The 25,623-nt window shown below is 38.2% G+C and overlaps 1 protein-coding gene across 15 annotated transcripts in view; it reads right to left on the minus strand.

Annotated features, from left to right (window-relative positions):
• TRIP12 (thyroid hormone receptor interactor 12) overlaps positions 1-25,623 on the minus strand; it is a 79,794-nt gene that overhangs the window by 37,872 nt on the left and 16,299 nt on the right. For 11 of the 15 annotated variants that reach the window (XM_077785657.2, XM_021536974.4, XM_021536973.4 and 8 more), the window contains 3 exons: positions 14,375-14,521; positions 5,866-5,991; positions 4,098-4,897 (listed from right to left, as the gene is read on the minus strand). In XM_077785657.2, the coding sequence (XP_077641783.1) occupies positions 4,098-4,897; positions 5,866-5,991; positions 14,375-14,472 (1,024 nt within the window). In that variant the 5' untranslated portion in view covers positions 14,473-14,521. Of the gene's footprint in view, positions 1-4,097; positions 4,898-5,865; positions 5,992-9,516; positions 9,555-13,809; positions 13,956-14,374; positions 14,522-25,623 lie in introns of those variants that run through there. The other 4 variants (XM_085587714.1, XM_085587713.1, XM_085587715.1 and 1 more) reach the window with 4 other exon arrangements.

The raw sequence follows: 25,623 nt of genomic DNA on the forward strand, positions 1-25,623 counted from the left end.
GTTTACCTAAATGATCTCAAATCCAAACCCCTCAATAAAAATCAGGTTTAAGCATCTTAGATTCAGCCCCTGCAAAAACTTCAGAAGTGAACTTCAGAATTAAAGCAGAAACACAGGCTTTCTTATGGCAGACATACATTGCTTATGCCCTGACATCATCCTATTTTGCATGCCAAGCACTCATGTTTATGAGTCAGAAGGAAAATACATTCAAACAGGCTAAACCTGAAATAGCACAGCCTAACACATGAAACCAAAAAAATATTAACTTCACATTTAAGTGTGTTTACTTGTCAGCATTTTTAAGGAAGATTTTGTTGTGCAAAAGTTCTGAATGCAGCTGCACTGCAATCACTTAAGTGTGAATATATTACCCAAGCCAAAACAAAGCCAGACAAACTTTCACAGTTCATAACCTAGAAAGCCCTTCATCTGCAGTTCAGAAAGGCAATCAGGAGTGATTTACTTGTTAGGACTAGAATTTTAGCCTTCAGATGGGCTCCCGTGTGGAGCTGCTCTTCTCACTTGTTGAGACAGGGTAAAAAGAGCTGTAGCAGGGGAAGGCAAGACATTCTCCCTGTCCTCCCTCAGTACCAACCCAGATATCCCCCTAGTTCTTATTAAAGCCCCACACAGCCTGTCACCACGATTAAAGTATCTCCATGCTACCCATCTTACTGCCTGAATCCCAAGGCTGTAACTACCATCACCCAAGCCAGCACTATACCCACAATCCCAAATCAACTAATTCAGAGCTATTTTCTGACTCTTTTCTCTCCCACCTCTGCCAAATCCCTCAAAGCCAGGAGTTACATACCATTCTCACTCCATCTTTGCGTTCATGAGGCTTTTCAGTGCATACACCAATAACCTCCCTAACCACCCAAATCTCCAAGTATTAGGTGGAGACTTCCCAGGCAGGGACAGCTATTCTAAGTTACCCCCAGCTCTTAGCACTGTCCCAGTCACTGTTGCCAGCATCTTCCTACTTAAGGGCCAAGACAATACACAAAGACAGCAAAGATTTCCCCAATAATGGAAACTTAACTGAGCTTAATTTTATATTGTTACATAATCTGTCACATAAACCGATTTGCAACATTTAAAAAGCCCCTCCAATAGATATGGCCCAAAAGGGATGTGAAAATAGTCAAGTCACAAGAACAAAATAAGAAAGTTGCTTTCTTCCTCTCTTCCCCCTTTTCCCTGTGAAGAAATTTTCAACTACTCAAACAGATGTGAAGAACTTTAGTGTAGCCTGTTTTATTATTCCAACATATTCTTCAGTTGTTATTCAGTGATGTCACTGCTCTGTTATGGAGACTGCTATGTAGAGCTTAACACTCCAAAATCACCTGGGCTGGATTTAACACCTATTTAGCTATCCAGGAGGACTGGACAAAAAACTTCGGTGTAGTCTCCTCATTATCCTTCAGCATGTGAAAAACTTCTGCAAAGATGGCAACTATGTTTCTCCTCATTCTTCTCTTCAGTAGAGTAAGTCACATCAGCTGCCTTTATTTCTCATTCAAAGATCACAATCCCCAACAATTCTTGTACTCCTTGAACTGCATCATCTCCAGAAGGGAACAGCATGCATTTATGTAGACATGATTTACCAGATGGGGCTTTGAGAACCTGGTGTAGTGGAAAGCGGCCCTGCCTATGCCAGGGGGTTTGGAATTTAAGATCGCTTTCAACCAAACCATTCTATTATTTCATGTCAGCCTGAATAATCCTCCCTCTCCTCCCACTTATTTTCCTAGAGACACTTCCACCTGTAATTTTCCTGACATTATTGCAGTTGTTATGTTTGCTTTTTTGTTTATATCTCATTAATTCTATAAGGCCTATTTCAGACTTCTCCAAACAGGTTTCATAACATATGTACCTGTAAAAGCCTACCAAGTTTAAGCTTTTAGTTTCTACACAGAATTACTATGACTTCTAAGGATTTGTTTCCAGGTAGAAGGGTGTACACCTCAATTTCATCTAGATCACTCTTTGCCTACCTGCTTTAGAAAGCCCCACAGTGTTAGTATTTGTATTGAGACACCACTTTCCTCTGCTCCCTTATCCTCTAAGGTTACAGGCCTGCTACAGAAAACAAGTTTGAACTTACCCATTCTTTCTCAAAACACTATCCTAGTGATTTATTTTCTTCATATTTTCATGACACTTCTTAGCATTATGTAAAATGTGTGTTTTGTTAAAATACTTCAAATTTTTCAGAGTTTGAAAGCTTATGTCACACACAATTTCTCTTTTTTAAAAAGACTAAGCTAACAGTAATTATTGACTCCAAGATCATTTCAACCGGTTTTCAGAGAGCACTACTTGAAAGGCTGAGACTCTTTGAAAATATAGTTTAAGACTTCTGCTCTAGGTTGTGCTCTTACAGTGATACTTGGTGATCAAAGATATTTACTGGAGTATGCTTTGCTGCAATCTATGGTAAAGAGGCATTAGACATTTTAGACTTCCTAATATCACCTGTTAGTACTTTTCCCCTCCCTCAAATTGAAATGTCATCTACAGAAAATAACTTGGCTCTCCATCACATGTAGAAACATCTCTCACCATGCTTGGTGCCCCTTAGCAGTGACATTTTATACACACACCTACAGCCCCCATGACCTTGGTTTTGTCACATATATTTGAGCATCTTCTAGCAAAAAAACCTTTAGCTCTACTACAACCTGAAAGTTAAGTCATAGTTTATTTCTTAATTCAATCTTTGCAATAACAGCTTAGGCTCACATTTTCAATGCTGTTTTTCAAGGTACACAAGATATACACATAGCCCTTTATATTGTGCTATTCCACCCTTCCCCTTCTCACTCCTTCAAAACTTCAAGAAGTTTTGTAACTTATTAATTACTCTCTGCCTTCATCATCTTGTTCACTTGTTGGAGGTAAATTCCTTCTCCTTCCTGTTGCCTTTCTTTGTTGCCTGTAGCCTGACTATCTCAGAACTTGCTGGTCATTCCCATTGGTCCCTGACTTCTGCTCACTTCCCTCTCCTTCCACTCCATGCAAATTCAGAGTTTTGATTCTGGAATTTATCACCTGGTAGCCTTGAATCACAGAGAAGGTAGGAAAAAAAAAAATATGCTGTAAAGCAAATAACTCCTTTCCTTCCCAAATGCCATTCTTCATCTGTTAGGTCATTCCAGAATCAATACTCCAGTCACACACATTAGCCAAAACACGCCTGTTAAATGTAATTGATCTATGCTGATTATACAGAAAGACAGCCAGTTGCTTTTCATTATTTCACCTATTTCCAGCATTAGTATTAGCTATAGATGTGTCCCAGTTCAGGCAAGCTACTTGTGATTATGCCCAAGTAAAGGAACAACAGTAAGCAAGCTTAGGAATCCAACCTCTTACATCAAGTTTTAAGAATGCACACAGTAAAATAAATCATTCAGTACATAAAGGCAGTAAAACATTTAAAAAAAAATTGTTCAAGACAGTGGAGCTACAAGCATATCTGCACACTAGCAAGCAGGTGCTCTGCTTAGAAACAGCCTACATTTCCCGGTGATCATGTTCAGGAACAGTAGCTGCTATTCAAACTCAGCACCAGAAAGAAGCCATACTTTGTAAGAACAAATTAGAAGACAAGGTGACTAATATCTCCTATGTACACCAGGTTTACAAGACTACTGTTCTTAAACATCAGATTCTCACAACAAGGAAGAATCAGGGAAGTAAGTCTCAACGAAGATACCACACATGATCTATTTGTTTTCCACCATTTATCATTCCCACTTCAGAAAATGAGGGGGAATAAAAACCTGACAAAAGAGTGTTTTATAACATATATGCCCCCATCACAATTATTTTGCATGTATTTTATTTTTTAAATCGATTTTTTAGACACAGAAGCAACTTAAATTTACAGAACACTGACTGAACTTAAATCATCTGCTTTAGCTGTAAATAATTTCAGTCACAGCTTTACTTAACTCAGCAGAACATAACAAAAGTTAATTTTTCTAGGAAGATCACATGCAGCTTGAAAAAACAAATATTTAGAAGACTTGATTTTAAAACATATGTTTTTATTCTTCCAGAAAAGAGCAACTTACTTGCTAGCTTAGCCTGTAGTCCTGAAGGTCCAGGTTTTGATGTCTCCGACTTGGAAGAGCCTGGTAGAGACAGTTTTGTTTTAGGGAGACTGACTTTTGGGCTGAATCGAGCAGCCCAGTCAAACTTTGAAGAGCCACCTGTTTTACTTGGTTCTTTGTCCCTGCTACTCCTTCTTGGACTGGGGCTGGATGCAGAACGGGAACGTCTAGCCTTACTCTGGTCCTTTCCCTGTTTCACTCTGGCACCCTGAGGAACAGTAGAAGATGCAGAGGCAACAGCAGAAGAGGAGGAGGAGGTGGAAGCTGAAGAAGAAGAATCGGTGATGGTGCTACACCCAGCTTTGGCTGAGGTCACCGATTTTGAAGCCAGCTTGGAGACTTTTGCTGACTTTTCTTCAGTGCCAGTTGGTTCAACTGATGACCCACTCTCTATACAAGACAGATTCTCTGTCCTTTTCCTTTTCTGACTTCGGGAGCTACCAGCAGCTCCACCCTTTCTGGTGTGAGCCTTGCTTGTTGATGGCAATTGTGTAGACTTGGGCTGCTCTTGGTCTGAGTGTCTTCTCTTAGATTTAGTATGTGGCTTGTTAGTTTCTGAGGAAGTTTCAGTGTGTTGAAGTGCTTTGGGTTTTTTAGCAGAGCTAGGAGAATTGGTCCTCCTGTAATCTGGACTAGCACTGCGTTTAACTCCTCGAGAATTGTCTTTCTTAGGCACTTGCCCCGTTTTTTGCTTTTCTGAAGTACTGACTCTCTCTGGATCTTCTTGTTGTGGTATTAAAACAGCAGATGAACTACAGCCTCTGTAGAAGTAAGCAGGGACAGCATTAGAGTTGAACTCAAGAAGCCTCATAGTTTGTAAGAATTTTGCATGATAGATGTCATCATTGCTTAATAATAAAGGATACTGAATGTAAGAAACACTGTTCAGTTTACACTGACACAAACAAACAAAAACCCCCACATGCTTGGATGCAAACAGTCATATTGCACATATTTGCTAGCATAAAATCTAAGTAGATTGCAAAATAAAAGCACAATACACCACTTTTTTTAAAAAAGGAAATTTAACTTGAATAGATTTAACTTTTTTTTTATATATGTCAAACTGATTAAAACCAAACAAAAAAAAGTCAAGCCATGAAGCTATTAACTGAATGTTTGAGAATGTAAGTTCCACAAGAGAGCAAGGAGTGTTCAGTAATGCATAACTAGTCATAACTGGATTCTAGTTCAAGAAAGGCTCTTAAAGAAAGGATAGTTTCTCATCAATCTTTAAATTGATGTAGCAAATCACATACAGAACTGCCAAAACTCTCCTCTATGCAACAGAAAACTGTTCCAATGTGTATATAGCAGAAGCATACGAAGAGCAGACAAGCAATACCCTGAACACAAGCCTACTTTAGATTACTACACATTTTAATTCATATTGGACATTGCTCTAAACTCCTTGGGCAACCTTCCCCTAGCATGAAGCAGAAGAAGGGGAGAAAGACCTTGCAAGTATTCCAGGACTAGTTATGCAGAAATCATTTCCTCCCCCATCACTAATGGAATGCTCTTAGTCAGTGAATTAGAGAAAAAAAAAAAAAAAAAACCAAAAAAAAGAAACAGAATTGGAAACACTGAAATATATCCAGTGAATACAATAGCAATACCTAGATTAGTTAAATATCCATTTTATTAGAACTCTGTGTAACTCAATAATTATACAAGTTTTTCAAGTGCAGATAACACTGGTTAACATATGAATATGAAGCACAATTACCTTTTAGAAAAGTGTCCCTTGGACTGCTCAGAAGTAGTATTAGACTGCACTTTGGGTGTCTTTGAAATAGATTTTCTACTCTCAGGAGGGCTATGTGCCTTATGCTTTGCCTGCCCTAAATGTGACCTGTCAGCAGAAAGTCAAAACAGAAAGCTATCAGGATTCCAAGATACAGATACAGACCTGTAGGTGGAATATTGTTTATTTTTGGAGCATTTACACATAATAATTTACAGCTACCATATCAGCTCCTAATATTAAACCAGCATTTCAAAAGAACCACTTGATGCAGTTACAAATCACTACCAGTGTAACTGTTTTGCCAAGTACACAATTATTTAGTCATTTTAAATGAATAAAACATCATCTTACATCTGAGTTTTGCAGACAAGTTCAGGTCTTTCTAGTGTGCAAGATTACTGAATTATTCACTTAATCATTAAACTAGCAGAGTAAAGCACAAGACTAGAGCATCTGTCAAAGATCTCATCTTAAAAATGGATATATACTCATCTACATCCAGATTCCAGGCATTAAGTCTTTATACAGTTATGATTATTTACATCTTTACTCTTCAGTTAGAAGAAAAAAAAAATAAAAATCAAGTGCTCAGAATGGGAATGCAGCCAGTTCCACTCAGTAGCAGGAAAGCTCAACCATACCAGTTATTTTCTGGCTGCAAGATCTACCAGTTCAAAGGTAGACTGAGAGCTGTTTGGTAACAGCTGAAGTAAGAGGAATGAAGAAATGCACACCACCAATGAAGGCAGTCAAATGAGACAGGAAACTTGTGATGTCAGAGACCGGAACAAGTTTCACATAGATAAGCTGTAATAGGTCTTCTAAGCAGCTTTCAGCTGCATGAAAAAAATGGTTTATTGTACGAGTTCTGACTGAAGGACAAAGATAATACTATACCAAATGGATAAAATTTAAGACTTAAGTTACACCTTCATATATTCCACATTTACTTTGAAACCCACTCAAGTACCATTTGCAAGACTCAAAAGAGAATGTTCATCAGCATTTAAAACAGGACAGTATAAATAATTTCTAAGGCAAGAGACATCTCACTTGCACTTCCCTGGATAAAATGCAGTTTTTGACTCAGCTCACACCAGGAAAACCCTACTGCACATATCCTATACAGAAGTCCCAAGAACCAATAACCTTTTTTTTGAACAATCTCAATCTAGTCTAATATTAATACTGAAAGAAGCAATGTTTCAAAGTTGAAGAACTGCCAATTACATGGTCATATGCCATTAACCCAGGCCTAGACAGCTTTTGAGTTGAGCTCTGCGAACATCCGTGGAGGATGGGGAAGAATGCAGATTTCCAATTTAAGTATTCTGCTCCAACTCATGACCCCATACAACACAAAGTTTAGCTCAATAGACTAAGTGGAAGTGGTAAGAGTTCCACGAGCTTTAAAATTAACTTTTTCCAATGAAATGCCAGAAGTCTAGTAGTAAAGGCAGAGCCAACTACTGACCAGAAAGCTTCCCCACTCTCTTCAGGATTTCAACACAAATTTGAACCTCAGTAGAAAATAAGTACCAAGTTTAGCCATCTAGATGATAACCAAATGCTAATTCACTTGGAGTCAAAACAGTAAAACTTCAATAATATGACTGGTTTTCTTTATAGCTTTCCTCCTTCTGCTTCTTCTGACTTATCCTCATTTAGGCAGTTACTCAGATGAATACACACAGACAGTACATATTCAAAATTTTCTGTGCCCTAAAAGTGTGACAGTCTGAAAAGATTAAATTAACAGTATCTTCTCCAGATTCCAGTAACTAATTTTTATTTATCATACAGCAAGAACTACTCTTTACTATCAAAAGCAAGTGAAATAAAACTGTTAGATCTTGATGTCACAAGAGCAAACTCCATCAAGGTAAACTTGAGAATGTTTCACCTAATCTTGAGTATTTGGATTTTCCTTTTCCCAACAAAAGAGTAAGGCGTGACATTTAATTTTCCCCATGAAATGTTTTTATTATGGGAGTAACAGACATTATTACATAATTTGCACTTGGCAGGAAACTCAAGTTTTATGTAAGCTAAACTGATCAGGGCTCACTTATTCTGAAGTACATTTTAAAAGATTACTTTCCTGTAAAGATTTTTGTTTTGCTTTAGATTTCACAAAACACAATAACTGAAGAACTTTTCAACTAAAATACTGCTAAGACAATAGATGCAAAACATGCACTGAAAAGTTTCCACTTGTTTCTGGCTCCTCCTCTTTCACATTTAAACCCTTGTGATTCTTAAAAGTTTTACATATACACTTTCCTACCAATGTCCAATTTGTGTCAACCATTAAAGCTACAGCCATATCCTAGGGATCATGAATACATGCAGAGTATTAGCATTTGCTTTGCTTTCTTTATCCATCAAGCTATCAGTATAAACTGCCTTCTGAGCAGAAAGGTTACATCACAAATGGGGAGTCACAACTGAGATTTCTTTTAAATTTTATTTTGAAACACCTACTGTGCTCTCACTTCTCACTTTGAGTTTAATCATGCACCTTGCATGAATTACAAAGAGAAAGCCCACAATACAATAGCAACTGTGCATGCAGTAGCATATCAGTCACCAGGAACATGACATGAACTCTCCTCTCAGGTTTACAAGAACAAGAACACTGGGAATTTGATTTTAGGATTAAGGTAAAAATTCTAACCATACATCAACAAGTATCACTGTCCCAATTTATATTTAAGTTGTGACAGCTTACTTATGGTCTCCTTCAAGTTAACTCACATACAAAGATAGTTAGAATTGTCTGTAAAGCTCAGAATGAGCAATGCTTGCAGAGCATTCAAGTGCTACAAAAGATATATGCGTAACTGGAAGGCTGATTTTAAGGTTGTAAGCTACATGTACTTTTATCTATAATCCAAGGCCTTTGACTTGTAACTTACAAGTTCTTCAGTCTTTTCCATTATCACACATTAAGAAGTATCATTCCAGCAAGGAGTGTTTTGAGAGACTAATAAATGACAAAATATTATGAGCTAAGTATTTATGAGCTTGCAGGGCCACCTCCAGAAAGACTAATCTCCTGCTACACCTTCAAGCTGTGTTTCCTAGGGTTTTTTTTTGTTTTCCTTCCCTCCCCAGTTTCATAAACAACTCCAATACTTCATTCAACTGGGCAAAGCTGTCTGCTGATGCAGATTTTAGTTCACAGGCAGACACTCAAGTCTAGAGTAACACAAATATACAGAAGTTGACAAGCTAACCACCATTTAGCTTGCTGTGTTATATAAACAGTATGGTGGAAAATGCCAGCTCTGAGCAAAACCATAATAAAGAAGCAACTAGAACCTGTTCTCAGAGAGTTACTCTGCACATATTAAAAAAAACCTTTTGAAGTTAGTTAATAAACCAAGTGTTTAATCTAAGTCATGTCCCTCAGCAGCTGAAAGTGAGCTATTCAATGCCTCCAAACAAAGTCTGCAAAAACTATTATTTTATTTCTGTCAAAAATGAGATTAAGAAAAATGCAATAGCACAGATGAAAAAAAGCTGTGGAAAAACATCTACTTTCTCTCCTCAGAAATACTCCAAATGTCATCCCCATCAACTCAAACATCACATTTAATTTTTTACAGGTCTCACGGAAGTTCTTACCAGTTAACATAACACCAAGACTGGTCCAAAACCAAATCCTGTTTAGAACAAAAGCAATATAATTGACAAAAGCACTTTTTTTTCTGCTTATATCAAAGTCCTACACACAGCCAACAATGATCTCATTGATCATTTAGCCTTCAATTCCAAATACACAAGAACATGTATATATTTTATTCCAAAACATTTAACTTTGCTTATAAAGTATCCTACTTTCATATAGAACTACAGCATAGCAGTTATTTATGTCAAAGTGATATGCCACTTAAATACTACTACTCCTAAAGATTACTTAAGACTAATAATATGCAAAAAGATAATCATCATTGTCATTTAATGCCACTAATAAAAAGAAAAAAATTTGCAGCACTGGTAAAGAAAGTTCTAGTACATGGGACCACTTCCATTACTCTATACCAAGACAGTGAAACATTGCTCACAACTGAAATGAGCAATCAACTGCTCCATGTCCAGAAAAGATCTTATTGTGTGCCTCACAATACCACTTCCAAATTGCTCCCATTCAAAGTAAATCCTATGGCATCACTGGGAACTACGCCTGGAGAGCACAATTCTTCAACACACATAGTAACAATGTCAATATACAGTTAAGAAAATGACAGTAAGTACCTTCCACCTCCTCTTCCTACCCTATGAAAAGAAAGTTTCATTAACACATCTGCTTCAGTTTACTACTGCAAAGGGAAACTTCAGCATCATCACTGCTTCCTTAAAAACCTGCAGAGAGTCATTCGTCAGTGAAGTGTGCCAAGAACTTTTCAGACAGGGTTCATGCTGTACCATTTTGAAGGTGCAATTGCAGCAGTAATTCAAAATTTGGGGGTAAACACTAAATACTTTTCAAAGTGCTAGTAAAATCAGTAAGAACTATAATACTCACAAGAGCTAAAATTCATCCTAAGCACAGTTATTGCAACGTAACCACTGACAACACAAAGTGAAGAATCACATTAGTCCAACTACACTAAGGCAAATTTGCTTATATGCATACATGGGGAGGGAATGACAAGACCACCAGTTCATATACCCCTTTTCAAATACAGACCTCTTTCTTCTTTTAGAGAAAAGCACACATCACTGTTACAGCACAAACTGCAAATAAACAGCATTTGTCTTTCTACCCTTTCTAGTATCATTACTTGTACCTTTAAACAATCCACCTCAAAATCAAATTCTAAAAGCTCCTATCAAGTTACTATGCTGAGCATGAATTGCTGGTAAAACTCCAGCAGAAAACCATTACAGGCATCCCCCTGTTCATTGTGACTCAAGTAACGATGTTAGGAGGACATCAAACAAGCCCAGTCTAAAGAAAAATGGGTTTGCATTGTAACTTCCAGGTTAAGCCAGTCTATCAATACTAAATGTAACAGGAGGGAGATTCTGCATTTAGAACAGACCAGAGAAGTTTGGAATTTCCAAGGTCTTCATACAAGTGAACAGCAGCAACTCAGCAAGTTAAATTGGCAGAGTTTTAACAAAAGACCTTTAAGCTGTAGAAGTGTCAAAGATTATAGAAAGACATACGTTGGCACTTCAGCTTGGCAGCACTATCATTCTCCTGACTCTCTTTTTTTAAACACCGAAATCAACTAAAGTCTCTTGCATTCACTCCAGCTAGAGCATAAAAGAGAGGCACCTCTAAAGCTATTACAAAGCCATCTGGCCATACCACACATTTACTTTGGATTATTAGCCTTCACACCGAAGTCTGAAATTACAAGTGACAAACTGCATAAACTCTCCAAGTTTTCGTCCCTTAATCAGTATTTTGGAAATGCACATACCTCAGCCACAAAAAAAGCTTTAAGAGAATAGCTGTTGCATTTCCAGCACTGAGAAAGCTATTTATACAAAGCAGAAATGCAATCAAGTACACAAGTTCAGACAGTATTGAAACCTGTCCTTGCTCGAAGGGTTATGATTGCATATCTATGACCAAAGTGAAGTAACCTCCAACACTTGAGGTGTGGCCCTTAAGTCTGCTTACAAACTTTGTGGCTAATTTTAGGCATGAAGCAACAATCCTCTACAGAGTCATATTACTGTCTGATTCCATCTTTTTTATAGGGAATGGGGGAGTTAGGAGTTTTCAATCTTTGCGTACTGGTTTGTTGTTTATTGGGGGAGAGTAAGAGATATGTGGATCTAATAAAGTGGCTGAATAAAATCTCACACTGTCTGCACAACAGTAAGTAGTATGGATCAGCAGAAGAAAATCTATAAAGCAAGACAGTTGCCATTAAGGATCAGTGTCCACCATCTCTGCATTTCGATTATTTCTATTTCAAAGCATAACACATTAACAACCACAAGTGGCCAGCATACACAAACTGCTCTCATCACAACTTTCAGCTCAGTTTCATCCAAAAAGATTCCAGTTCAAGTGCTCCAAGATCATTCCACATTAGCCAAAACACAGCAGGTGGTCATATGGCTTCAAAAGAACATTCTCAGCTCCAACTGAAATACTAACACAGATAAATTACAAGTTCAGTTATTTGCACAATGTGAGCATATTACTGAAACTAGTCTTTCCACAGTTTGTTTATTCTATTTTAAGTGATTTTACAGCTGAAACTGCAGAGTTTCATTTTACTGATGACAAATTCAAGAAAGACTGAAAATAAATTGTCTCAAGCATCCCAAAAAAACCCCATAATGTAAGAAAAGGTGTATTGTTTTTTGCTCAGTGTTTGTTTGGGGTTTTGCTGGCTCTTTTAATGTAGCAGCAAAAGCAGTGTTTATCACTGGACTACAGCAAGGCATTACAAGACACATCAAGCAGTGGACTCTAGACCCTCCTGTATACTGCTCAGCAGCAGAATCAAACATACTATACCACCGCATGCTAGATACATGGAAGGGTGAGTCCTCGGGGGTTTGTGTATAAAGACAGTCCCCAGCTAAAAACTTATCTGACAGTCTGTCTCTTTCCATGTCATCCACAAATTTTGTAAGGACCTGACAGATCTAGCTTACATTGGTCCTTGTACAATAGCCATTTCTGCCCAGCACCTTATTAAAGAGGAGATGCTGATGACAGTAAAAGACAACAAATTCATTTTAAATTTTATATTAACCACCATGTTTTAATCAGGCCTTTTTATAGGCTTTCACAGTTCAAAATGCTTGCTCAGAAAAACAAAGGCACAGGAGGTCCTGTTCTAAAGACACCCAGATTCAAAGAGGACTGTAAGCTTCTCCCATCCTGCTTACTTTAGCAAGGAGCTCTCATTCTGATAAAGGTCTAACACAGTTAAAAAGTGCAATACACTCTTATTCATGGAAGTCTGGCACAGATTTGATGACAGGTAGAAGAGGTCCAGTCATTTCAGGCAAGTGAATCTTCAACCAATGTATGACAGCATAACAGATCACAATGCACCAGAACAGTGGATGAGTGACTTCCTTAAAAGAAAACAGTGCTACCGTTAAAATGCTTCAGTTTGTCTGACTCACTCACTATGGAGCTTCTCCCTGGAATTCTACTGTAAAATATGAACTACCAGTAGATATCTGAAGAAGAATCCCACATCTCATCTCCAAATAACTTGCCTCCAATCCTTTATTCTAGGGAGAGCTTTATTGACTCCAGGTGAAGTTCCATGTAAAAGGAAATAGTTGGTAGGGCAATACCTAATTTAAACATCCAGTGAGATGCAGAGACAACACAGAATGGGCAGAAGGAAACAAAGAGCTCACTATGCCTCTGTTAAAAGAGCTATTCTCTGAAACCAATTCTAGCTTACAAAATATTTAACTACATAAGACAGCAACTTCCCCTTCCTTATGCCACATTATTTGAGGTGAGAAGCCTTGTGTTTATCATCTGCTCTTCCACTTGTACAGTAGACTAGTTTAGAGAAAGTGAAGCTGCATTTTTCAGATTGAATTCTCCCCAAAGTTCCTTAGAAGTTGGCCATTCTCCTTCTTCATCCATTCAACAGTTGTTCAACTTGTCTCAGACTTGATATTAGTAAGAAATGCACCTCATCTTCATTAAACATTAAACTTTATAGCCCAGTTCCTTCACAGGAAAAAGCTTTTGTGCCCCTGACCTGTAATATTTTAATACCCATCAAAAAAAAAAAAAAAAAAAAAAAAAAAAAAAAAAATCAAGAAGCCCAAGGTACAATATTCAACAATCGCACCAGCAATGTACCTGAGGGAGTAGAATAGATTTGCCTACTATCACACTATAACCTTTCTTCATCAGACTGATCTTTTTACAAATTTAAAGACACTTATATCCATACAGGATTCACTCACAGCAGTAACAGTACAGTCATCCATGGAACTGTTTTAAGGATCTTAAGCATCTTCTTTGTTCTGCACTGCAGAGGCAACCACTTACACAGCAAATACAATCTGGTCCACTTGTTCATTGTATCAGGCATATTAAATGATGGCAAACTTTTTTTTTCTTGAATTATTCAACATCTGCACAGGATTTAAATGCAGTGCAAAATAACAGAGTACCAGTTACTCAGTCTTGTCAAAGAGGAATATTTTCCCAAATTCCCAGTAATAGACTCCCTGTCATCCCCCTCCCATATTTTTAAAACTGGGGAAGAAAGAGAAAGAATTTGTTACTACCTGTAATTTATGGAAAACAGCTTTTTCCCCCTATAGCTAGCTCTACTACTGCTATTCTAGCTGAACATGTGAGTTATCCATGGGCTTATCCCATGCAGTAACAGTACATGTAATATTTCAGAGGCAAAAAGATTCTATGGAAGTTTCAGTGCTTGGATTGCAGGGTGGAAAACATTATTCTCTAAATCACATGCATTTCACTGTTGTACATTTGAACACTCAGAGATAGCAGTCATACCTTCCTCCTACTGCGTCGTCTTGTGGCTGGGCCCCGGCAGTGTTCCTCTGTGAACGTCGCAGTGACCCCCCTGGATTGTTATTAGGCCGGTTGGACATTGGCACCTCTCTCCTGAAGGGACATACCCTTTCTAGACAATATCATTCACTGAAAGAAAGGAGGAAGAGCCATAAGATACATAGCATGAAGACTCGCCGCCACACCTCCAGAGACAAATGTAAAATGCTATTGTTTAAGCAAATGCTGAAGACAAAAACTTTCCAACAATTTTTAGTTCAAAGACACATGGACAAAGTTCTTCTCAAGACATTTAGAACCTTAATACAGAGCAACCAGGTTTTGGTATATATAGCATACAGATTATCTACTGTGGCCTAAGTGGCCTTTAAAAGATCCCTTCCAACCCAAACTACAAACACCTCTATGATTTTGTGATGACGCACTTCCTTTCTAGCAGGCTTCTCAAATTATAAGGAGGCAGGACAAATGCAGTTTAGGAGAATCTGTTTATCAACATTAAGGAAAAACTCAGTGCTTGATAGACAGCAACAGTATTCAAATATTTTAACTCTCACTGTAGGAGATTACAAAGCCCATTTCAGAAATAAGAAGCAGTATTCACAACCACAGTGGTTTCGAAATAGCTTCTTTCTCTAGTCTGATTTATGCAACTTTCATTTGCATAAAGTAAGATACATGGTCATTCAGGAAAAAAGATTTAGCTTTATAATCAGGAAGTTCTGCTCATGAGAGCTAAATTAAAGGGAAAAGGCATTTGACACAAAATGATTAATGAGGGCATGCAAATATTTTTTTTTTAATTATCTGTGATGGCATTGTATTACTACTCTTGGTATTGCTTTGTGACTGTTAAGAGGTCTACAGGTATTATTTCAGTAGTTATTTATTAAAGACTACTATAACCCCCAGCGCCACAGTCCTCTGAAACAAGACATATTTCAAAAAATAAGCCTTGGTTAATTCTTCAGTGAAGAGAGGCAACTTCTGTATCCTGTGCTAAATTGGTATTTCCATGTAGAGCATAGCAACAGGACCACAACCAGCAAATCCAGTTTTACTGTTTCTAATTTTGTGGAATCTGGTAAAGAAAAGGTATTTGCAGGTGAAAAAAAGAAGCTGTGAGAAGGAAAGTAACCCAAGTTTAAGAACTCAGTAGTCTATATACTGATTTGGTATCCAGAGCACAGTAAGCAAGGATTTTGTCATGAAAAATTTTAAAACACTGCAGCTTCAGATTCAAATGTTTCACATTAAATAATTTTCAAGACCTGCAGCTGAACATAATTGTCTATTCTGCTGAAAAGGGCTCACAGAAGTGAACAAAGGTGACAGGAGGGGATGGGGGGACAAAGAAAGAATCCTAAATGATACAGTTTTACCATAGGCCATAAGAAACCAGACATATAAACTCACATTATGCAAACTATTGCCTCACGTATAATGCTACAAGGAACACACATAAAATCCATACACCTGTGCAGCACAGGAAATTATTGATCAGGATTCTGCTAGCTCAGATTCACTCTTGTTACACTGCAATAATACAACCTAATATTGAAAGGTCACACTTAGCATGCCAGAAATACTTTAGAAGTATTTTCAGGAATTGAATAATACAAGTTAGGCAGAAGAACTGCTCTCCATCTTAATCCCCACATCACAGGAGCCAAAAGCATCTTGTGTAAGTTTTTCATGTTCTTTCTACTAGGAAGACCAACAAACATTAATTCTACTTTGTGTTTGCAAACAGCAAACACAAAGTAGAATTAATTAATGAATCACTTTTACCTTCATTTGTTTTGGTTGGGGTTTATTTTTACCTTATGCTTAGGAATTTGAAAAATATAAGTAAAGCATAAAATATATAATCCCACAAAATATAGTTGTTTGATGAACTTCTTTGATAGAAGTCCTAATGACTAAGTTGAGAAAGCTATAAACACCACTACTCAAAAGGTGACCTTTCCCTATTCACAATTGTTTCCTCTTATTCAAACTCATTAATCAAAGCCAATATTCCCACTAACAGAGTTTTAATGCTTTTTGGTAACATGTAACACCATCAATCTACAACTTCTTATACTTTAGAGCACAAAAAGATTTACAAGGAAACAGAAAAGGCTTGCAACTCCTGGAACTCATGCCAGCTTGCTGGTGTAGCCAGACCAGTCAAGTTGAGAAGCATTCTCTTCAGAAGAGCAATGTAAGAAACAAAGCCTAGCATTAACCAGGCTGAAAGCTGAGCAAGGACTCAGCACCTAGGGAGTCCAGGTGAAGTTAGTCACAGGCACTGCCAAATGTTTCTGTGCATTTTCTTTTTATTTCCTTGTATTCAAACACCAAATAAAAAAAAATTAAAAAAACAAAAACAAAACACTCTCCTCTATCAGAAATGAGGCACATTTTTTGCATTTTCTAAAAGGAAGAAGTAGTGTCCCCTTCTGCATGAAGGTCAGCTGGCACTGAAAGTGTACTCATTTCAAACTTTAGCCATACTATAAAATGGTTGCCACAGAACTATTGTCTCACCTTGCACTAAAATGTGCATTCCAGCAGGTTTCACTCTGCAAGAAGCAGTGCTCACCTAAACCTCTGCTAAGTTAGCCACGCACTTTCCCACCTAGGGCTGGAACATGGGCTTCTCCACACACCACCACAAGAGTCAGCTGAAGGAAACATCACACAGGCAAATCCTGCCCTCCCTAGAGGAACTCCAGTTTAATGTTGATCTGCCTGGGTGCACTGGTTTTGTCTCTGACAAAGCTGAATTTACTCTGAAGTGGCAGGTACAGGGCTTTGTTTTGGATTTCTGTTGAACACAGCATTGATAACAGAGTACAGTGTTGATAATATAGATGTTTTTGTTATTGGTGAAAAGTGCCTAGACAGAACCAAAGCTTTTTCTGCTCTTTGTACTGTCAGTCATACTGGTGAGGAGGCTTGAGGTGCATGGGAGGTTGGGACGAGACCCAGCGAGGAGAGATGACCCAAACTGACCAAAGAGACATTCCAGATTACATGACTTCATGCTCAGTATACCAACTTGGATATTGATAGAAGGAGGAAGGGGAGGACATTTAAAGTGATCATCTGTGTCTCTCCTGGAGAAAGCTGAACACCTACCCAGTGATGGGAAGAGGTCAATTCTGTCTTGCTTCGCTTGTATTCATGGCTTTTGCTTTTCCAATTAGACTGTCTTTACCTCAACCCACAAGTTTTCCAGTTTTTGCCCTTCCAATTCCCTTTCCCATCCCACTGGTAGGGGAGTGAGCAAGTGGTGCTTGCTTGATGGCTAGGATTCAACCATGACACAGGGTTTAGCTAGACATTTTAAGTAGCCTGTGCTTAAAAGTTATGTAGCACAACATGTTGTCATACACAAGGTATTTTCAGCTGTGTAGAAGAATGATCTGGTAACTGTTTTATCTTGTAAGGCATCTGTCAAGTCAAGATGATGTCCAGAGTCATCTTCCATGTCAATACCTCTCAACTTAACTGCATTTCTTATTCTTATTGCTGCCATATGATTCTCAGTTTGCTTTTAAATATAATGCAGCTTGTGATTCAGCTGTGACCTTTAACATCAATATGCTAACTGAAGTCTCACTGCAAGCCACACAACACCATGTGCCCAGTTAGTCCAGCCATGAAGAGACATCTTCACAACTGTGCCTTCCACATCCTAAAACAAGAGCCCAGCCCTAAATCTCAGCTGTTCTCATTAAGACTCGTCCCTCTATCACTGAGCTCACTCCAAGCACTTGGCTTCTTCTTTCCCATCAGACACCTACTTTGAAAAAAAAAAAAAAGTGCAACTCAGTAGAGACCAGACAAATGCATCAGTGCAGTCCTGCCAGATATAAAGACAGTTTCCTCAACTAAACTGATTCTTCCTCGCACCCACAATAACAAAATGCTACAACCCTTCAGCAGACCTCCACACTCCGACAATAGACAATGCTATTTTGGAATTTTTAAGCTCACATCCCCTTCTAGCATAGAGTCATCACCACACAAGCTTTTTTAGTTAATGTTTCATAACTCCATATTCCTAGGTATGATGATGCCAAAGCATGGGCCTGCAGAGGTTTTCATCATAAGCAGACTCTTGAGAATGAGGATGAATTCCAAGGGTCATATAAACCCACAATATCTCTTTTGAAGCCATGTAACAACACTGCTATCCTAGTGCTTATTATGCTGCGCAGTATTTTTGAGTTTTAGCAAACAATATTACTATTTAAAGTCATCCTTGTTATTGTACAGGAAAGCAACTAGAATTAATTTCTGTAGACCTAACATACCCATTGCAAACACTATAGCTAATGTATGGTCAACATACAGCTTGGAGAGATTATACAAGAACACAAGACAAGAAAACACCTGTTACCTTGCAGTGAAGCCTTTATCTTTCTTCTTGTGGAAAAGCCAACAGGAGACAACTAACATGATTCCATGTTTTTAAAGCAAACTGGGAAAACAGAGAACTACACAATGAGCTTGTATCAGCCTTTGTTTAGCATCCAAATCATTCCCTGAAGGACACTAGGAGCTAATGTACCTACCTTAACATACGCTACTGAGAAAAAAAGACAATGAATAAACTGAAGAACTCCAACATGCTCTAGGGCCACTACAGGGTAACACAGCAAATCAGTAACAATACTTGTAAAATGAACCAAGTTCTTCCATAAGGGCCTTCTTAATCTACTTGCATGAGCTCTGAAACTTGTTTGGGGTGTTTGTTCGGTTTGGATTTGTTCTGTTGTTTTTTGGGTAGTGGTTTTGTTTTGGTCTTGGGTTTGAAGTTCCTTGCAAGAATCTAGGTTATGAAAGAGATTTTTCAGACTCTTGCACTCTCCTGATTATTTCAGGATATGCCTGGCACCTCTGCCTATCTTGCTCCATTATAATACTTGTTACCTGACTGGAGTTGAACTAAGTACACTGGTCAGCAACCCCTCCTCTCTTAGTTTAGCTCAAAACACCTGGTGCCTTGCTTAAATGCTGAAGTCAGTATTAGGCAAAAAGGGCGGGGGGGGGGGGGGGGGAGAGAAGGAAAATACAGGAGGATGTTTATATACCTTGCAAGTTCAGAACATTTTCTTCCAGCAAGTTGCACATCTTGCCAGCCAGAACCCAGAGCTCAGTGTACATATCAGAAAATATTAAGCCTAAGACTTCAGATTTGTATTCATTTACTTCAATGTAGACAACATTAATTTACATGATCAACTGTTTCTGTAATAAATCTTGTCACTTAAGATGGAAACAACACTCTAAATATATAAGCATACAACACATTTAAGAGCTCATACTTCAGTTGCGACTAAACTGAAGAAACTGCTGCCTTCAGTTTAGTAACTGCTGAATTGTTTCAGATTTACATCATTTTCAACTGATCTAGCTGCACCTCATTTTTGCTCACTGTTCACAAGGTTCTCCTCATCTACCTGCAGACACACAGACCTCTTTACTTGCCTTACAAGCAAGCACTTGCAAGTACTCAATTACTACTTCTACTTCAATAGCTGACTTAAATTAAGATGACTTTTTAGTCCAGGCAGTTGCTTTCAACTCAGTCTTCTGCAGCTGATTTTCACACAATATTCTCCCTTCCTATACTCTCCAAATTCAAGAGTTATCCACTCATCATTGCTCCTTTTCCACTGAGGTCATCTTAAACAGATTTTAAAGCTCCACACAGGCAGAAGTTTGTATTTTCAGTTCAGCAGCCTCTTGCTCCACACAGGCAGAAGTTTGTATTTTCAGTTCAGCAGCCTCTTGCTCCACACAGGCAGAAGTTTGTATTTTCAGTTCAGCAGTTTCTTGTCCCTTGTGGTGGTAGAAGTAGCTCATGGAAGAACTTTAGGGAGTGCGTACAATAACATACTGAAAACTTCCTAGAAAAATTTTCTGCAACATATCCTAAATCCTCATCATCCTCCCTTCTTCCAGACAGAACACTCTATACACAAACAAGGGGAAAATACATTCTCCCATGAGCTGTAAGGTGCTGTAAGGCAGTCAGGTGTATGCATTTCATCTGCATTCATGCAAATCCCACATTATTCAGCTGCATGAAACCACTGAACCTTAAGAAAATGACAAAACTTTCTTCTTTCAACATAGAAAGACCAAGCTAAAACTTAATGTCCTTATCTGTTCCCAATTCTACCTTCTCCCCATGAATAAGCTGTCTTCACAATTCAGATGCCAGAGTGCACTAAGGGCTTCCTTGCTGCACTGCATCTAATGATGTAAAACTCACACAGTGGCTTTTATCAGAATAACGTCCTTTGATACAAAACCACACAAAATCATACTGGATCACATATTAGGCTAGACTGCAGTGTTCTCCAGAGCTAGAGAAGAACTAGAGAACTACACACACAAGACACCCTAGAGCAAATTCAGTACATACATAAAAATCTCCAGGATAAAAAAGACTCAACAGCCTAACAACGCAACATTACCTCACTGCTAAGACAGACAAGCAGGTATCAAGAAAGTTTCTTCTGGAAATAAGCATGTACAGTTGTAAGGAAATAGATTTCTACAACTCTGGCACAGAATTTCTGCAGATTTATATGGCTGCATCACTTTCATCACTTCTCTAGGAAGACATTAATACAGAGTCAACAGGAGGACAGGCAGAGTTTAACAGCATTCAGAGGCAAACTCTTCTTCAAACCTTTTTGATGCAGAGTTCAACTAAGTACAAGAGTTAAGTCAGAATTATTAAAAAAAGCCTTGGCTGGAAACAATCTCTTGAGATGGTATGGTCCTACCATCTGCTGAAAGTAGGACCTCAAATTACACTCGACAGCTCTCATTCTGAGAGGTGACAATTGCTAACCACATTGACAAAATACACTGAGTCCTGAGCAAGAGGTGAATCACAGGAGCTACCCTGAACAAAGGGGAAAGGGAAACAAAAAAAAACACAAATTGAGGTATCAAAGCATCACCATACATAAAAGCATGCAAAGAAGACACTAACAGAATATCAGAAACTTTAAAAATTCATGCCATAGATGTCATTTCAAGTAACCTGAGACTTCAGATTTGTGCAAGATGTACACTTACCCAAGGACACACTCTCCATCCCTTCCAAGTACAAGGCTCAGAGAAGAGCTAACTATGGCCCAGGTCCTCATTGCCATCACAGAGCTCAGAAAGCCCTCCCACCCCTTCAGTTCCTCAAAACCACAATCCAGTAACCTGGACTAACACAAAGAAGTAAGAAAAATGGGCATGTAAGCCACAAACTTAAAAGGAGTCCAGTCTCTGAAGATATTATAGATTAGGACCAACTCATATGCCCATTTTTATGCTGAGTAACTTAGGGCAATATGTAAGCTCTTAGCCAGAGAATAATTTTCCAAGTGGCCAACTTGGAAAGAGAAAAACAAAAAGAGAACAACTTCAGTAAAATATTCTTCCTAGATTCATTTATGGTGGAAGAATTCTTTTCAATTCAGCTTCTCTGGAATCACTGGAGTGATTTCAACATAAAGAAAAAAATTAAAATCAGTGACAAACAGCCATCAGAAAAATAAGGCAAACTGCAGGTCTTGCTACATTAGGAAGTCAGCTTTCCCTTTCCCAGACTTTCAAGAGATCAGCCCTTGCCTATCCTTCTAGCCAAGTGAGTGGCAGTGCTGAAGGCCACCTTGACAGAACAGCAAAATGACTGGCTAAGAGCCTGAAAGGATGTAACCACTACATAGGTTTCCAGACTGCATTCATACATATGTCTAGTGACAGACAACTGTGAAGAGCAAGTCTCTGTATGAAAGAGGAAGGAAGAAGAGCAAAATGTCTATATTTGTAATCTCTTACTGCTAACTGGCAAATACTCATTATGTGCAACCAGAAGATTTACAAGTTCCCACAGGCAGTAAGAACACCGAAAACACTTCTGAAAAGATACAGAGCACTACTTGCTAGAGGAATGCCCAGGCTGTCAGCATTATGTGATCCAAAATGTCATCCACGCCATGACCCCAAGCAAGCAAGGCAGCACATTTACCTACTGACTTCTTGCTACTATCCTTCTGCAAGGATTGGAAGATATGAGAAGTTTTGGTTAAGAAAAGATCTAAATACATGTATCACATATTTCAGTGTTGATAAGAACAGTTCTGTGACAATGATTGAGTTGCAGAAGCTGAATAGTCTTCCCTGCTTCAAGCAGGTCAATTGAATTTGAAGTCAGAATGCAGAGACCTTTCACTGAACCTGGTAAGGAAAAGAAAACTAAAGACTTCTTCAGGGACCTGCAAGAAACGTAAAAACTTGATCCATTAAGATTACACAGAACTGACAACCATAGAAATAAAGCAGTGGATTGGCCTTTATGCCACAGCCTGAGCATCACTAAGTCCTTCTGGGCTGTGGCAAAGGCAAATTGAAATAGCAAATGAGGCACTACTCAAAATTACCGGGAAGTACAGGTACCACTGGCAGCCAACAATACAACTAACTTGTCAGCTGAAGAACCAGGAGAAACCCATGGATGAAGGGGAGGATCACAATTTAGCTAAAAAAACCCTCAAAGATTAGGCACCTGCAAAAGTTAGACAGCAGAACATTCCCACTCATCTGAATAGTTTAAATGAACAAAAAAACTAAAGCTTGTGCAGGAAACAACTGCAAGCTCAGGAATATCAGGTCTGGTTGTACAGCTGGTGTTCCCAGCTTATGGTACACAGGAATCCTGAGCTTTGTTTCATTACTGAAGAAAAAAAAAACTACTGTATTTGTGCACAGAGAACATAAAATCAGGTCTAATTCTTAACTGAACCCTTGCAAAGTGGTTGAGAGGGCTACGTAACATTAAGACAGTAAACACCTTTGCTCCTATAGTCCTTTTTTTTTTTTTTTCCCTCTGAAAAAACAGAATCTGCACTCTGAGGAGAAAAATTTAAAAAGTTGCATGGAATAAATATAATGGTCACTTGATGGCATCCCTCTTCAGTTCTGCCACATCACTGCTTCCTATCTCTTACGTTCATAATGGAATGAAATAATACAATTTGTGTCAGTCTTTGGACTACACTTTGGTTCCCAAAACAACACATATGTCAGTCAGATCTTGAGCCTCATCCAAAGGAGAAACTAGGAAAAATAGAAAGCATTTCATTTTTTTTCTCTTGCTTCTCTGTAGTTTTACATTATGTATTGAAAATGCTGTCAATAGCTACTATTCCTTTTGTTTTTCAGTGCACGAGTAATAAACTATAAAAAAAATCTCCTAGAACATTTACTCACTACTTCATTCAAAGAATTAGCCCTTGTAAAAAAGTTAAAATATTAAAAGTTATTCTTCTCCAAATAAACTAAATTTGATACTTTTCCATGTCACCATTCATAGCATGTCCAAACTAGTTCCGTGTAAGTTTTCCTCTACTGTATGATTTGACTTGAGTTTAACAAAGGAAGATAATGCTCTCACTGTGGCAGAGCCAAAACTCAAAGCTTCAAGAAAATATTTTCATGTTTACAACACCTGTAGTTTCTCAGTCTAAATTCAGTGTTCTGTATCATTTTGGCTTTTAAAACAGCTAAACATTAAGTTCTGTTTCATAATTCCATCAACTCTGCAGCAGTTAATTTTTTTTGTTACAGAGATATAAAGATTATCAAAAGCATAAGAATCCAGAAACTCCTGAGTCAATCTTTATCAAGAAATAGTCTGATCTGGATAGCTGCAAGCTAGCCAGAGACAGCTGAGCTTCAGAAGCAGCCTATAGGTATTTAAGCCATGTCAGTAACAGGAAAGATTTGCTAGACCACACAGAGAACAGGCACACACAAACACAGCAAATGTTTGCTGCAAAATACTGAATCACATTTCCTATCTTTATTGACAGATCTCCTTCCCTTTTAGCACAGCAATGGGAAACAAAGAAAAAGTGAGGAACAAATATGTCCCAAGTTTTCATCTTCTGTACACTTGCGTCACAGAACAAAATTTTTCTGCCAAATCAGTCCTACAAGTACTTGATTTCACTTCTACAGGAGCTTTAAAATTACTGTTACATAGTGACAAAGTCGCCACTATGAGAGCCTCAGGATGCAATTCTGCTACCAGGTGTTAACAGAAGCGTAGTTTCAACTTGTAATAACAATGAAAACAATAGTTCTTTTCCCTTTTAAAATCAAACAAAAGCAGCTCTCTCCAACAGAAAATAACACATTTTCCAACAGTCAAATTCTGACCAAAACCATGCTGTTTGCACATAAAGTGAACTTCTATGAATTCTTCGTTTCTTGCAGACTTTTAACTAAAAAACATAATAAACAGAAGTAAAATATTACCTGATCTTCATTTTAAGACTCTCTAGAAACCCTTGTTTAGTTGTCACTATCAGAACAGTGGTTTAAGCTTTCACTAACAGTGTAACAAAAAACATTAAAAAAAAAACCAAACACAAAACTACATTGTCTGGCAAGAATGAAGAAGATTCTGCTCTGAAGACAGGAATTCACTTGAATGAGGAGCTTTATCCTCTGTGAGACAACATGAATCAAAGCACAGGATCCTTCATGAAGTACAGGTCAGTGACACTGCCAGAAAAGAAGGCAAGCTAGAAGCAGGTGGTCAAGCCAAGACCAAGTAAAAGAGGTGTGGCAAAGTTGGGAAAAGAGGCATTTATTACCAGAGGTAAAAAAATTTTAAAAATTAGCTGAGTGATTTACACAAATTTTAGTTTAGCAGCTTATTTCAGTACTTTCTTGCAAGTGAACCAAGAAGTACTCAAAACCATCACCACCCAATGCTTAATGCCCAGCTGCCTTTGAGCTGCATTTACTTACAACACCGAGTCTGAATGCAGAACCTACTGCTCAAACACCAAGCCTCTTCTTTATTCTAAAGCCATAGACCAGATGGTGCCTTATTTGCAGTTTGCCATTCACCTGTATCTGGCACACACAGCCCTTAAGCAAAACCAAGTGCAACAGCACAAGACAAATACTGATATGGTGCACAGCCATGTCCTACCTGCAGAGCCTGTTAGACAATACGTGCCCCAAATTGCAGCATGGAAGGTTTTCTGAGACCTGCCAAATTCCTAATCAACTTTTGCCAACCAACCTGTCTTAAATTACTGAGACCTAATGAGCTCAGTGACTAGTAAAACATGGTTTGGTCACCCAAAGTTTAAATTAGCACAAGATGATCTCTGCAATCTCCTAGACAACTAGAAGGGTACCAGCAA

Source organism: Lonchura striata, chromosome 9 (assembly GCF_050655825.1).
Source record: "Lonchura striata isolate lonStrDom1 chromosome 9, ASM5065582v1, whole genome shotgun sequence".
Lineage (NCBI taxonomy): Eukaryota > Metazoa > Chordata > Aves > Passeriformes > Estrildidae > Lonchura > Lonchura striata.